The 15728-nt window shown below is 46.8% G+C and overlaps 1 protein-coding gene across 2 annotated transcripts in view; it reads left to right on the top strand.

Annotated features, from left to right (window-relative positions):
- The window catches only part of TRIM35 (tripartite motif containing 35), a 27530-nt gene continuing 11802 nt past the window's right edge, over positions 1-15728 (top strand). The window contains exons 1-2 of one of the 2 annotated variants that reach the window (XM_025395231.1): positions 1-513; positions 12733-12828. In XM_025395231.1, coding sequence (XP_025251016.1) covers positions 79-513; positions 12733-12828 — 531 coding nt within the window. In that variant the 5' untranslated portion in view covers positions 1-78. The remainder of the gene's footprint in view (positions 514-12732; positions 12829-15728) is intronic. The other variant, XR_003120919.1, reaches the window with a different exon arrangement.

The raw sequence follows: 15728 nt of genomic DNA, 5'->3' as shown, positions 1-15728 counted from the left end.
GGCTGCGGGCGCTGGCAGCCAGACGGGTGGGAGGGGCCGGAGCAAAAGTTCCGGGAGCCCGAGCCGGCTGCTCGTGCCATGGAGCGGAGCCCCGACGTGTCTCCCGGGCCTTCCCGCTCCTTCAAGGAGGAGTTGCTCTGCGCCGTCTGCTACGACCCCTTCCGCGACGCAGTGACTCTGCGCTGCGGCCACAACTTCTGCCGCGGGTGTGTGAGCCGCTGCTGGGAAGTGCAGGTGTCGCCCACCTGCCCGGTGTGCAAAGATCGCGCGTCGCCCGCCGACCTGCGCACCAACCACACCCTCAACAACCTTGTGGAGAAGCTGCTGCGCGAGGAGGCCGAGGGCGCGCGCTGGACCAGCTACCGCTTCTCGCGTGTCTGCCGCCTGCACCGCGGCCAGCTCAGCCTCTTCTGCCTGGAGGACAAGGAGCTGCTGTGCTGCTCCTGCCAGGCCGACCCCCGACACCAGGGGCACCGCGTGCAGCCGGTGAAGGACACTGCCCACGACTTTCGGGTAAGAGCAGCGGTTTGCACGAGGCAGCCGAGCCGAGACTGGAACCCGGAACCCCTTGGCTCTGCTGCTCCCGCTTGTCCTGCCTGCCAGAGCCCAGTGTGCCCGCGTCTCGCTCCCAGCTTGCAGGACCCCACCTCTCCGACCCAGGTTCCCTACAGGGCCTGGCTGCTTCTTCAAGGTCGGCCCAGGGGTCCGTGCTAGGAGAAGAGAATGCAAACAGAAAGTGAGAGCTGAGGTTACATGATGTTCCCAAGACATTTGCCTCTGAAGGGCCCGGGCCATGCATCCCTTGTGCTAGCCGGGTGTGGCCCAGGTCCCTTTAAGCGGCACGGAAGTGGGTGCGGCCCACAAGCCCTGTAGCTTGGCACACTCAGTTTAGAAGTGGAGGAGGAGCCACAGACCTGGCCAGGGATGTGGAACCTTAAGATTTCCCCCAAACCAGTCACCTACTTGCCAAGCTGATCCCACGGTTTGTATTATCTGGGGGAGAGGCCACTGACCCTGGCTGGCTGACTGACTTATTCTGGTTTGTAAACCAGCATCTCCAAACCTACAGTTCTAGTGGCTATACATAAACCCAGGAGCAACTTACAGGACAAAACTAACATGGAGAATTCTTCGGTATAGGAAGGAAAAATGAACAGAAGATAAGGGTTAGCCTAAGTCAGCATTTTCCAAAACGTTTAATCTTAGCCCATAGGAAGCAGTGCATTTTCCTTTGTGACCCAGAACATATGTATCAGTTGAAACAAAAGTTTTCTGAACATGTCCATGGCACTCTGGCATTTTCTGTTACTTCACTTTTTTTTTTTTTTTGAGACCTCTGTCGCCCAGGCTAGAGTGCAGTGGCGTGCTCTCAGCTCACTGCAACCTCCGCCTCCCAGGGTCAAGCTATTCTGGTGCCTCAGCCCCCTGAGTAGCTGAGATTACAGGCATGTACCAACACTTTTTTTTTTTTTTTTTAAATTTCTAGTAGAGACAGGGTTTCACCATGTTGGCCAGGCTGGTCTGGAACTCCTGGCCTCAAGTGATCTGCCCACCTCTGCCTCCCAAACTACTGGGATTACAGGTGTGAGCCACTCCGCCTGGCCTCTGTTACTTTACTTTTAAAAAATTACCCAGCATGTGAAATATTGAATTTATTTCATCACCTGCTAATGCATGAGTCATAGCCCCAGTTGGGAGAACACTGGGTAGCTGGCCCGAAGCTGCATGGACTGGAGAGGAGGAGCTGCCCCAGTCCCCAGTGCCTGGTCTCTGAGCCCCTCTGCAGCCCTGCCTTTTTTTTTTTGCAATACCTGTTTAAATACAGAAGTCTATTACTGCTCCATATGCATTTGACAAAGTGAAGGGGAATGTAAGGATGCTGTCAGTACGCATGTCTCAGTGAGTAATCCTTTTACTCCTGTCACCGTTTTTGCTTAACATGGGTCCATGTCAATGCTTTTCCTGTTTCCACTGGTGGAAGTAGCAGATCCTGATTTGGGACAGCTGGAATAAGTGCTGGCCAGCCTGGGGTCTGGGGCCAGGTCAAGGAGGGATCATGGTTCAGGTCTTGACTGATCCCTATTTGGCTGGCCAAAGTGCTGATCGGGAGATGGGCGGGGGTCAAGGCTGAGAATATCCGGGCAGAGCCCCCAGGTTGGGGCCAAGCTAGGATTAAAGAGCAGAGAGCCATGCACCAGCAGATGCCTGCTACTGCAGGGTCCCAGGGATACTGTAGGAGGCAAGATAGACAATTTCCAGCCTCAAGGAGCTTCCAGCAGAGACCCAAGGGAAGAGAAGGTGTCAGCCAGGTGAAAGAGCGTATTTCAGGTAGAGGCAGCAACATTTGGAAGTGGGAAAGCCTGACTTTCCAGGCACCGAGGGAATTTCAGGGTAGTTAGAATGAGGATGGAAGTGCAGGAGGATCCAGGAGGCCTGTGGCTCACCCTTGCTGTGAACAGCAGCTGGGGGTTTTAACAGAAGAACGATGGTGTCAAGTCCGTGGACACTCAGGATGATGTCAGGGGCTGAGTAGTCTAGTCCCAAATGGATCTGAGAAGAATGAGAGCCAAGCATGGTCAGCCTGATGCAGGGTGCAAATCACTCATTTACTAGACAAATGGGTACTGATGGCTGTTGGGTGCCTTGGCCTCTTCTTAGCTTCATGGAATTCTCATTTGAGCAGGGGGCATAGACAGTCAATAGACAAGATGTAGTTCTGTGTGATTCAATGTAGGTGGTTGTGGGGGAGCAGTATAGGAAGATTCCCCCCACCACTTGGTAAGAAGGGACTAGGTAAGAAGCTATGTGCCTCGCTGAGGGAGTTTTCAGCTGTGTGCTGTGGGGAGCCCTGAAAGATTCTAAACGGGGGAGTTTGTGATGGGATGTGTGCTTTAGAAAAAGATTACTTTGCCAAAATCATCCCAGCAGACACATTTCGGTGCTCACCCTGTGCTAGATGCTTTTCAGTGTTCACACGTCAGCAAATTTAATGCTTAGAAAAACTTATTTTCAGGTCCTGTGTTAGTTTTCTGTTACTGTCGTAATACACAGCCACAAATGTGGTGGTTTAAAGTAGCACAGGTTTGTTCTCTTATGGTTCTGGAGGTCGGAAGTCCTAAAATCGAGGTGTCTATAGGGCTACAGTCCTTTTGGAAGCTCCAGGGAGAATTTCTGTCCTTGCCTTCTCCAGCTTGCGCAGGCCCCCTTCCTCCAGCTCTGAAGTGTGTGTTTCCATTCTGCGTCTGTTGTCACTTTGCCGCCTTTGACCAGTTCTACTACCTCCCTCTCATAAGGACTCTGTGATGACATTGGGCACACCGAGGTAATCCAGGATAACCTCCCCACAGCAAGATCCTTAATTTAATCATCCACACAGTCCCTTTTGCCATACAAGGTAACATATTCACAGGTTCTGGGGATTAGAATGGGGACATCTGGGGGGAATAATTATTCAGCTTGCTACAGTTAGGTGCTATTATCCCCATTTTATAGACAACGATAGAATCATAGAGAGGGTAAGAAACTTGTCCAGAGTCGCAGAGCAAGTAGCTCTAAAGATCACCTGGAGCCTTGTTCAGTTCACACTGATCCTGGACATTGAGAGAGGTTTCTCTCATCTCAGACTTGTGTGGGCAGCTGACTGTGTGTCAGGGGTTTGAGTGGCTGTTGACCACTGTCAGGACGGCAGAAGGTACTGGTTGTGTGCCAGTACTGCATGTCCAGTACAGGGCAGGACAGTCCTAGACCTTGCCTTCGTGGGCATGGTTGTATCATCTCACTAATAATTACATAGTTTCAGCTCAATGTTCCTGTGAAAGACAGTACAGGATGTGGTGGGAGATTGTAAGGGGGAGGCTGCTTTTGTTTCGTGGAGCGTGGGAACGAGTCTCCAAGGAAGTGATTTCGCTGAGAGGAGCTGATTGAGGGGCGGCCAGGAGTGTGTATGTCGGGGGTTGGGGAGCGGGGTACAGCGTTGGGGTGTGCAGTGACCGAGAGATGTTTCACGTGGGGATGAGGGAGTGCAGGACAGATCCCGCAGGACACAGAGGGCCGTGCCAAGGAGCTGGGATTTTTGTCGTAGGTGCAGTGGCACATGATGGAAGGACTGATGAAATTTGGGAATCTGGCATCACGCTTGCAGCAGAGCTCTAGCAAGGAACAGTGCTTAGAAGGACCTTCCGAAATCCTAGTGCGGTGTTTCTCAAACTTGAACAAGTACACATTCTTCTTAAAGGAAAAAATAGTCCAACAGTGAGAGTTAAATTATCTTTTTACTTACATGCATACAAACGCAAACCTGGTATACATAGCACTTGCTCACGCCACATATAAGCATTAAAACCAAAGGAAGTGAACAGATTGAATACAAAACTAAAATCAATAACATTCCACTTAAAATACTAATTCTAAAGTTTTATTTTGCTGGAACAAAATCTCTACTCCTGGCCAAGATACTTCTGATTCTCCCATTACTCTGTTCCAAGTGACTATTTAATCCACCCAAATTTCTCTGAAGAGCTCTGGAGCTTTCCTGTTACGGGATTGGCCTTCATTTGGGTGTGGCACATTCTTTACCTGCTATGTGTATTTCTCTTCTTTCCTTATCAGGACAAGAAAGTTGTATGTCTCGATATCAAGTAAGCTGTTAAGAAAATACGAATGGTGGACGGGCGTGGTGGCTCACGCCTGTAATCCCAGCACTTTGGGAGGCCGAGGCAGGCGGATCATGAGGTCATGGGGTTTGAGACCAGCCTGGCCAGTATGATGAAACCCCATCTCTACTAAAAATGCAAAAATTAACCCAGCATGGTGGCAGGTGCCTGTAATCCCAGCTACTTGGGAGGCTGAGGCAGGAGAATCGCTTGAACCTGGGAGGTGGAGGTTGCAGTGAGCTGAGATCGTGCCACTGCTCTCCAACCTGGGCGACAGAGCAAGACTCTGTCTCGAAAAAAAGAAGAAAATACAAATGCTGGTGCTGAAGTTGTGAACTGAAAGCATGTGTCAGTGCTGTTTATTCCATGACTTGGAGTTGGATTGTCTTAGTATTGGTTTAGGTTACCATTAAACGAAAACATCCTCAGACACGGACTGTTCGTCATTCCATTGTGACGGAATGGTTACATCTTGTGAGGAAATGGTTACATCTCAGTAGTGAGAGGTGGATCAAGGCCACTGTGTTTCATGCCTGTAATCCCAGTGCTTGGGGAGCCTGAAGCAGGAGGATTGCTTGAGGCCAAGAGTTCAAGATCCTGCACCAAAGCAGAAAAAAATTAGCTGGGTGTGGTGGCACATACCTGTAGTCCCAGCTACTCGAGGGGTTGAGATGGGAGGATTGCTTGAGGCCAGGTATTCGAGGCTGCAGTGAGCTATGACTGGGCCACTGCACTCCAGCCTGGGCCACAGTGCAAGACCCTGTCTCATACGTACATACATAAAGTTCTAAGGTCAGAACTCAGGATTCCTGCCTCTCAGTCCAGTGCTCTCCAGCTTACATCTTCAACAGAAGCCCTGTGCTGAGCTGCCTTGTCCAGACCCTTGTCTTATCCAGACCTTGTCTTATCCATCTCACAGGACTGGCATGATGACCACTCTTTGCCACAGCCTCTCCCTGTCCCAGCTTCAGCCCTCTCTCCCCTTCTGGGGTCAACATCTTAGAGTCCATCTGGCTGGATCTAACCCGAGCGTACTCTCGATACCTCTTGAGCCACATTCCAAGTCTTCCCCCTTCCAATGCTTTTCCCCATTTCCTAACCACTCACCCCATCCTGATCCCCAGCTTTTAGGCAAGGACTTACCAGCTCTTCGGTTGCACCAGAGGACATTGTTGCTTGCTTGTCCAGGCCTGTGCCCAGTGGTATTGGGAGATGGGGACAGTGGGGGGTGTCTCACTAGACTCTGCACAATGAGGCTCCTGAGTGGTGGCCTCCAGCAGTGGGCCCCATGGCAGACACCTGCTTCGGAATGAGGTCTGAACACATAGGGGAAAGACAGATCCGGGAGACTGAGTTGGAGTTGCATAAGAAAGGAATTTGGATGAGCTCAAGTTATCCTCCATGCATTTTTGCTGTTCATTTAAGAAACGTGGACCATATCCAGCAGGAGAGTTAGGTTACCTGGCATGTAGGTGGCACTTAAAAGCTATGCCAAATGCACAGCATGTGCCAGCCACTCTCGTGTAAGCATCTTACAGGTATTGACTTGTGGAGTCCTCACAGCAGTCCTTTGAGTTTGGTAGTATTTTTTATCCCTCTTATCCAGATGAGGACATGGAGGTGCAGAGAAGTGAAGGAACATGTTCAAGATCACCTGCTACTAGGTGGAGGTGCTGGGATTTGAACCTGGACGGCCAGGTGCCAGAACTCTTGGCTGCTGCATCAATCTGCCTGAAAGCAAATGGTGAAATTTGAGAGACTGTAGAAACTTCTCTGCCTTCATTTTTAAGGTGAGGAGCCTGATAGCTGAAGAGAGAAGGAACTTTTACCAACTCACCAGTGGGTAGCGACAAAGACAAGGCTCCAAACCAGCCCTCCTAACCTTCAGTCCAGGAGGCACGGTGGTATAGCAGAAAAAACACAGGCATTCCATGTACTCATTGACTGGGCAGGTGGTTAACTGAGCATCTACTTTATGCAGGGACTTGGATAGGCAGGGGACAAAACAAAGTCTCTCACCTTGCAGAGCAAGCATTCCTTCTGCAGAAGTGTACTGAGCACCACTGTGCGAGGTAGGGAGGACCTGGAGGGTAAGACCTGCCCTCAGGAAAGAGAAGCTATTACCCTGGATAGTGAGTGCAGAGACAGAGGTGTCCAGGGTGCTGTGAGCCCCTAGAATGGAACCAGAGCTGGCAAGATCAGGGGGCTTCCTGGAGGAAATGAGGGGTACTAGAGCCGAGTTTTCAAGGTGATGTTGGGTTAGTTGGAGGAAGCAGGTGGGAACCAGGCAGAGCAACAGGCAGAGCAACAGAGTCTCACAGGACAGAAAACCTGGCTCGGACCAGACAGAGCTGGTTTCAAATGCAACTCTAGCACTTTGGTAAGTACTTGCAAAAGGGCTGTGAAGACCTTGTACAATGATACTCATTCTTTCCCTTGCCCCTACCTTCCCACTTCCAGCTATACCACAGAGCACCTGCCCTGTTAATGAAAACTGTGGGTAACATGTTAATGAAAATTGTGGGTAGCATATTAAGGTATTCAATATGCAATTGAAATTTGATGCTTAAGGAATCAATTTGTCATTTTTGGGAAATCATGTAGTCTATATGATCACATTCTGGATCCTTTAGTATGAATAAAAACCTATTTTGTGTGTATTTATAACTAAATAATCTTTAATGTAGGCCAGGCGCGGTGGCTTACGCCTGTAACCCCCAGCACTTTGGGAGGTCGAGGCGGGCGGATCACCCGAGGCCAAGGGTTCGAGACCAGCCTGGCCAACCTGGTGAAACCCTGTCTCTACTAAAAATACAAAAATTAGCTGGGCGTAGCCTGTAATCCCAGCTACTCGGGAGGCTGGGGCAAGAGAATTGCTTGAATCTGGGAGACAGAGGTTGCAGTGAACTGAGATCGCGCCATTACACTCTAGCCTGGGCAACAAGAGCGAGACTCCATCTCAAACCAAAAAAAAAAAAAAAAAAAAAAAACCTTCAATGTTATAACGTGATGCTAACATCAAGGCTTGTTTGCTCTCTTGAGCTTGGGGCTGGGGGATGTTTCAGATCTGTCTTGGGCCCCTGCTACTGCCCATTTATGTGCTCCTTGGGCTACAGGCAGGTCCCTTGAGTGGTAGTTCTATTTGTAATCCAAGCATATTTAGGGTTAAAATTGATACCAAAAGCAAACAAAAGAATATTGTTTAGATGCATTCAAATTCACACTTCTTACATGTCATATTTCCTAGGTTAACTACTAGATGCACAGAAGGGGAAAAGTGGAGTAAAAAAATGTGTAGTAAATTTTAAAAAAGGAAAGGAAGAAAAAGAAAAATAGAATAAGCAAGACAAATAGCTCAGAACAAGGTGGCAGATTTAAATGCAAACTTATCGGTAATTGTGTGTTAAATGCTCCAGTTAAATGAAAATGTTGATATGACTGGATAAGAAAACGAAACCTAATTCTGTGTTGCTTAATATAATTATCTCAGTGAAAAAACATTTGATAAAATTTACCATCTTTTTGTGATTAGAAAAGCAGGAAACTAGGAATTGAAGGAATTTTATTAGTTTGATTAAGGATATCTAGCAAAAAAACAGCGAATATCACATTTAATGGCAAAACATTGAAAGCTTTCTTATTGACATCAAGAAAAAGACAGGAATGCCCATTATGACCAACTCTATTCAGTTTTGTGCAGGACAGCCTTGTCAAGGAACTAAGGCAAGAATTATAAATAAAAGATGTAAGGTTTGGAAAGAAGGGAAGAAAAACTGGCGTGTAGATAATACGGGTTGCGTATTTTTGCACTGAGATTTCTATGTGTAGAAAATAAAGATTCTACAGTTAAATCATGAGTATTAATAAGTTTAGGCGAATGCTGAATCCAAAATCAAGATACAAAATCAGTTGTATTTCTATGTATCACTAGCAAATAGAAAATGAAACATAGATGGAGGTTCACACCTGTAATCCCAGCACTTTGGGAGGCTGAGGCCAGAGGATTGTTTGAGCCTAGGAGTTTGAGACCAGCTTGCACAACATAGCTCTGGCTCTACAAAAAAATTAAAACAAATTAGCCAGGTGTGGTGGTGCATGCTTGTGGTCCCAGCTACTTGGGAGGCTGAGGTGGTGGGAGGCTCACTTGAGCACAGGAGGCTGCAGTGAGCTATGATTGCACTACTGCACTGCAACCTGGGTGACAGAGGGAGACCCTGTTTTGGTTTTTTTTTTTTTTTTTTAATTTAAAAATATGTTTACAATAATATAAAAAAATAAGATATCTAGGAAGAAATTAACAAAAAATATGCAAAACTCTGATAGGGAAAAATATACTTCATTGAGAGATATCAAAGAACATGAAGTAACTGGTGAGATATATTATGTTCGTGGATTAGTAGAGTCAGTATTTAAGCCTTTCAGTTTTCCCCGAATTGATCTATAGAGACAATACTGTACTAATCTAAATCTCAACACGATTATTTTTGTGTAACTTCACAAACAGATTCTAAAATTTATATGACCCTCCAAGGGCCAAAAATTGCCCAGACATTCTTGAAGAGAAACCCATCAGAAATCCTCTTTGTTACAGCTACAGAAATTAAGGCTGTGTAATATCGGCACAAGGATAAACAGATGGGCCAGAGAAACAGATGGAGAGAACCAAGTAACAGATGTATGTTTGATTTAAGACAGAGGTGGCTCTGCAGACCAGTGAGCAGAGATGGTCTTTTTAAATAACGGTGCTGAGACAATGAGCTACCTGGGCACACCATGTCCAAAAATAAACTCCAGGTATCCACATCAGACCTAAATGTGAAAGGAAAGCTATAAAGCTTTGAGAAAATAATACAGAGCTATACAATAATAATACAAAGCCATAAAGCTTTGAGAAAATAATATGATTGTTTTTGTGATCTCAGTGTAGGGAGGTGTTTCTTAAAATTAGTGTACTAATCCTAAAGGAAAAGACTAATACATATGGCCATATTTCAATTAAGAAAGATAAATGATGAAGTAGAAAATACCCATTATACCTCTAACTAATCAAGGACATACATTGTGTGTATATAATAAATTCCCACACATCAGTTAGGAAAATGGCAGGCAACGTAATGGAAAAATGGGCAGTACTTTACTGAGTACTTAAAAATAAACATCGAAGTGGTCAATAAACATTTTCCATTAACATTGCTCTTGCTGTAAAAATTGGTACCACTGCTTTGGAAAACAATTTGGCATTACCTACTAAAGTTGAAGACACATCTGGTGGCCCAGCAGTTTTATCCCCAGGAATATATTACAGAGAAACGAGTTCACATGTGTCCCCAGGAGACATGTACAAGAGGGTTACCTCCTCTGGGTCTAACTTGATCCTCTGTATAGTTGGACTCACAGTGCTTACCTTACAGGGAGAATTCAAATTAAATAATTGAATTAAATAGAATGTTTGTAAAGTACATAATTTAGTGCCTTGTGTATAGTACATGCTTAATAGTAAATGCTTACTAGTAATAGTAATATAACTGTTGGTTAGTCTCGTCAACTGACATCTCAGAGAAGGGCCATTTTAGGATTGGTCTTTTCTGAAGGAAATCAGGACTCTCTAAGTGGTTGAAAAGTTTGAGAAGATCAAGGGAGTATCCCCGTTCCATCCTTATTGTCCCATGACTTCCTAAGGGCCAGGGTTGAAGGGCAGGGGGCTGGGCTGTATTGTTTTGGGGCCTGCACACCTCTGGGTAATGCATATGGGCAGCTGCTTCACTCCTGTCACTTACACTAATTTGGCAAATCACCAGATTGTCCTTTTGGACTCTTACATGATTTTGTGTCAAAAATCTCTTTCTATAAAATAAAACATTGGAATGACATTTCAGTGGTTTCGTGGGGGCATTCATGCAAACTATAGATGATATACTATAGAAAACAATGTTTAAAAATCTTAAATATTCTCACTTAAGATGAGAAGATTGAAATGAGTTGAAAATAAAACAGAACTGCAGAAAATGAAATCAGTAACCATTTTGTTTTCTGTACTGTAAGACTTAAAGGAATGGGCTACTGAGTGGGACCAATGGGCCAGTTCTCTATTTCCTACTAAATTGCCCCAAAACTTAGCGCCTTAAAACAAACATTTATTATCTTTGAGTTTCTGTGGGTCAGGAATTGGGCCTGCCTTAGCTCTGGGTGCCTCTGCCTCAAAGTGTCTCATGAGGGGCTGCAGTCAGGGTACTGTGGGCTAATTCTAGCCAATGGGCTAGTTTTCTATTTCCTAGCAAATTGCCCCAAAACTTCATGCCTTAAAACAAACATTTTATTATCTTTGAGTTTCTGTGAGTCAGGAATTGGGCCTGCCTTAGCTCTGGGTGCCTCTGCCTCAAGGCCTGTCATGAGGGGCTGTGGGTATGGAGCTGTGGTCTCATCTGAAGGCTCAGCTAGGGCAGGCTCCTCATTTACGCTCACATGTGTAGTTGCTGGCAGGATTCAGGTCTTCACTGGCTGTTGGCCTGAGAGCATGAGTCCCTCACTGGCTGTAGGTCAGAAGCTACTCTCAGTTTCTTGCCCCAACAGTCACTCCCAGGGCAGATGACCACATGGGCAGCTGGCTGTCATCCCAGTGAGCAAGCTAGAGAGAGCAAGGCAGGGTGTGCACAGCCTTTGTCACCTAACCTCAGAAGTGACTTAGTATCACTTGCCACATTCTTTTGGTCAGAATCAAGTCACTAGCCCACAGGGGAGGGGATTTCACAAGGGCATGAGTACCAGGAAGTGAGGGTCACTGGGGCCACTTCAGAGGCTGCCTGCCTGAATCTGCCCTTTGCCCACAAGGAGTCATGTCCCTCCCACATGCAAAATGTACTTGCCCTCTCCCAAGCTCCCCAAACATCTCATCCCTTTACAGCATCAGCCCGAAGTCCAGATTTGTCATCTAAATCAGGTCCAGATGGGAATAAGGTTTTGGGGGACACATCGGTATAATTTATGGCTGCATAACCAGTCACCCCTTGAAACACTCATCTCACAGGAGGGAGGAATCACTGGGTGCTCACTGGGTGTCTCAGCAGCTGCCTCCACAGCTGTCCAGGTTCACGTCCTGACTCTTCCACGTACTAGCTGTGTGCCCTTGGGCTGGTCATTTCCCTTCTGTGCCTCACTTTCTCATCTGTAAATGGGGCCAGTAATATAACTTATCTACTAGAGAGGAGTAATGATTAAATGACATAAATTCTCAAGTAATTGGCATAGTCCTTGGCACAGAGTAAGTGCTGAATACATGATAACCATTTATAATTGTTTGAATTATTTTTCTTAAGAAAAAACTTCAGACGCTTTCTGAGAATGTAGATCGAAAAGGATAAAGAGGGAGAGAAAATGATAGGCCTCAGATACAAGAGGGAGGAATCCAACATAAAACACTGTCGTGGTTCTTCAGGTCGTCCAAGAACATCAGAAACAATCATTAAAGTTTAAGAAACAAAAACTACTAAACGAAAAATATTTGTGCTTGCTGATTAAAGTATTCCATGCGATCCAAGCAGTGTTAGAATGTCAGGATGCAGGAGGGGTATGGAGGGCCATGTTGAGGTAAGGCCTCATGGGAGGTAACTGAACCCCATGGGAAATGACCGGCTCCACCCCCATTGTCAGTCACCGCCCATTAGAGATTGCAGACCCGTTCAGTTTAGGAAATTGCAAAGGGAACCTGTGACCACACTGTCTGCAGTTGTCTGCACAGCTCAGGGATTCAGACCCAGCATGAACCAGCTTTTGGCCCTCATGGGACACTCTTCTAGCTGGTGCTGTGACCAACATGAGAGCAGATCACTTCTCAGCCCCATCTCCCAGTCCGTACCAGGCTGGACTAGAGGATATCTGAGGGCCCTTTATCCCATAGATGTCTGATTCAGGGTCAGGACTGTACTTAACCATCTGTGCCCACAGCACTTGGCATGGCTGGGGTTTGGCAAATGCATTTGAGTTACACTTGTGTTGAAGTGGAGTCCCAGTTGTAAATGTGATGTGTCTGTCCTCCCTGCCCAACCTCCAGCCCTAACCTATCTTCCTCTCATTCCCATATCAGGCCAAGTGCAGGAACATGGAGCATGCGCTGCGGGAGAAGGCCAAGGCCTTCTGGGCCATGCGGCGCTCCTATGAGGCCATCGCCAAGCACAATCAGGTGAGTGAACGATGGGGCTGGGTGGGGAGATTGGGTCCACTCAGGGCAGTTGGGGGAGGATTGAAGTTGCGTCAGCCCTGACTTTGTCTCACATAACCCACTGGGTAGAGGTGGGCTCCCTTACCTGTGATGGTCCTGTGCAGCCACGTCGTGGATGCTGACCGTGGCTTCTCTGCCTTGGCTCCTCTAAAGACCCAGGTGTGATCATGCCATTAGCCACAGGAGTGACTTAAAAGGCTACCAACACCATCTGCCCTGTGGCACATGCATTGTACCACCGCCACCTGTGCGTTCAGTGATGACCTGGGACTCATGTAATTTCTTGTTTTCTTTCAGTTCCCACATCCACTCCATCAGCAATCCTATTCCCCCATCTCTAAAGTACATTATTTCTGCCAAACTCTCTATGTTCTGGTCCAGGTCACCATCATCTCTCACTGGGCCTCCTGCCTGTGCCTCGTGCTTTCATTCTGTTGTATTCTGCTTTCCACGGACTGGGGTGATCGTTTAGTAAAACACACCAGCAGTGTCCCTCCTCTGCTTAAAACTGCCAGTGGCTTCCAGTCACCCTCAGTACCACCCAGATTCCTTACAATGGCCTCCGAGGCCATTGCCTGACCCTGCCTATCCTCAACCTCATTTACTTCTCTGCCTCATCTTCTTTCTGTCCCTTAAGCAAACTAAGTCTTCATCCCAGAATGTGAGCCCAGCATCTTTGCCATTAAAATCTCAGATGTCCCCTTCAAGAAACTTTTCCTGATCACCCTCCTCTGTTACTCAATGGCATACTTCCCTGGTTTATTTCCTTGATGACACTTCATTACCTGTAATTACCTTTGGTTTTCTATCTGCTTTTTATCCCTTCCCATCAGCATATAATGAAGACAGGGCACACTATTGCCAATTAACTAGAGGAGTTCTTGGCACACAATAGGTGACCAATAAAAATGTTTGTTGATTGAGTGAAGTGAGTAGGTGACCAATAACTTAATCAAATGAATGAATGGGCTTCCTCTGTGCCCACTCTGGTTGTTCTGCCTGGCACCCTCTCTTCCTCCAGGTCCCGTGTGGATTGGCAGGCTTGTTTCTGACTTTTGATCTTGGCTTTGGTCTTTGGCTTTCTGAGGTGGCTGCCTCTAGTAATTACCACTCTGTTAGACTCGTGTTAGCGACAGCTGAGCCATGCCTGGTCCGGTTTGCTGGGCGCTGTCCTCAGGAGCCTGTGGTCCCCTCCACTATGTGTCCAAAAGTGAGGATTAGGCCCAGGAAAGGGCCTCATTAACATCTGGCTGTGGAGTTTACCCTGAGCCACAGAGCTGGTGGAACAGAGTGGAAGAAAGGACTGTGTGACACACTGGGCGCCAGGGCAGTAACCGCAAAGCAGACCTATTTCCAAACCTAAGCCCAGTTCCCCAGTGGATCCCTCAACCCCCTCCAAGCTAATCCCCTCCTCTAAAAAGAGGGCAATTCCCTCTTACTAGGATTAAAAAAAAAAATTCAGATAAAATAATGCATATAAGTGCCCAACAGAGAGAAGTCGTTAACATTTCTGATGTCTAATAGACCGACAAACTGGTGGGAGAGAGTTTCACTTTTTCAGTGGATTATTTTGTCATCCGATGTCAGAGCTATAAATACATGTGGAAATTCCAACTCCAAATAGCAATTACGAACCTGCTGTTGCTGGAGTTTGTTGAGTTGTTTTTCCAGTAGTCATCGTGGAGTCATGTAGCTTCATCATTGTTCTCTTACTTGGTTTCCTTTTGTGGCTAAAGCCATATGACTGGCTTGCCTTGTCCAGGACTGGGTTGGGGATACTTGGGGAGTGTCTGTCTGTCCATGTGGCAGTACGGCCTGCCCACCCAGGGAGTGTAGGAGTCCTGAGCTTTTTGCTGAGGCTGAGGGTAATGAGGTCACGTGGGAAGCCCCTAGGATTCCAGCCTGATTAATACTTTGTCTGTTACATTCAGTTTATCAAGTCGATGAGAAAAGTGAAAGTTCTGGTGTTTATTCCTTTACAGTGAGGCCGTCATTGCCCACGGTGAGTGGGCAGGAGTTGACCTTGCACTTGCTGGTTTTTCCTGCCATGCTCTATTCTTGATTTTTCTGTGTGATAAGAATTATCGAGGAGAGGGAAAGCGTTAAGATAAATAGCTAATGCATGCGGGGGTTAATACCTAGGTGATGGGTTGACAGGTGCAGCAGACCATCATGGTGCACATTTACCAATGTAGCAAACCTGCACATCCTGCACATGTGTCCTGGAACTTAAATGTAAAAAAAAAAGAGAATCACCCTGGATTCTACTCTCTCCAACACAGACATTATCAGTCTTTTCAGTCTGATGGGTTAGCTGTGCTGTTTGTCCTCATTTGCATTTCTTTGATTATTGGTAAGTTTATACATCTTTTCACAAGCATAATAGCCATTTATGTTTCTTCTGTGAATGCTAATTCACATTCTTTTTTTCCCTTGGAATATTTGTCTTTTCTCTCACTGGATTTGTAAGAGTGCTTTGTACATTAAGAATAATAGCCGGCCGGGCGTGGTGGCTCAAGCCTGTAATCCCAGCACTTTGGGAGGCCGAGACGGGCGGATCACGAGGTCAGGAGATCGAGACCATCCTGGCTAACACGGTGAAACCCCGTCTTTACTAAAAAATAGAAAAAACTAGCCGGGCGAGGTGGTGGGCGCCTGTAGTCCCAGCTGCTCGGGAGGCTGAGGCAGGAGAATGGCGGGAACCCGGGAGGCGGAGCTTGCAGTGAGCTAAGATCCGGCCACTGCATTCCAGCCTGGGCTACAGAGCGAGACTCCGTCTCAAAAAAAAAAAAAAAAAAAAAAAAAATAGGCCCAAAAAAATTGGCCAAAAAATTAACCCAAAAGGGGAGGGGCCCCCCTTA

This window comes from Theropithecus gelada, chromosome 8, assembly GCF_003255815.1.
Source record: "Theropithecus gelada isolate Dixy chromosome 8, Tgel_1.0, whole genome shotgun sequence".
NCBI classification, from domain to species: Eukaryota; Metazoa; Chordata; class Mammalia; order Primates; family Cercopithecidae; genus Theropithecus; species Theropithecus gelada.
Note: the sequence above shows the minus strand (reverse complement) of the source record. Positions and strands in the feature narration are given on the sequence as shown.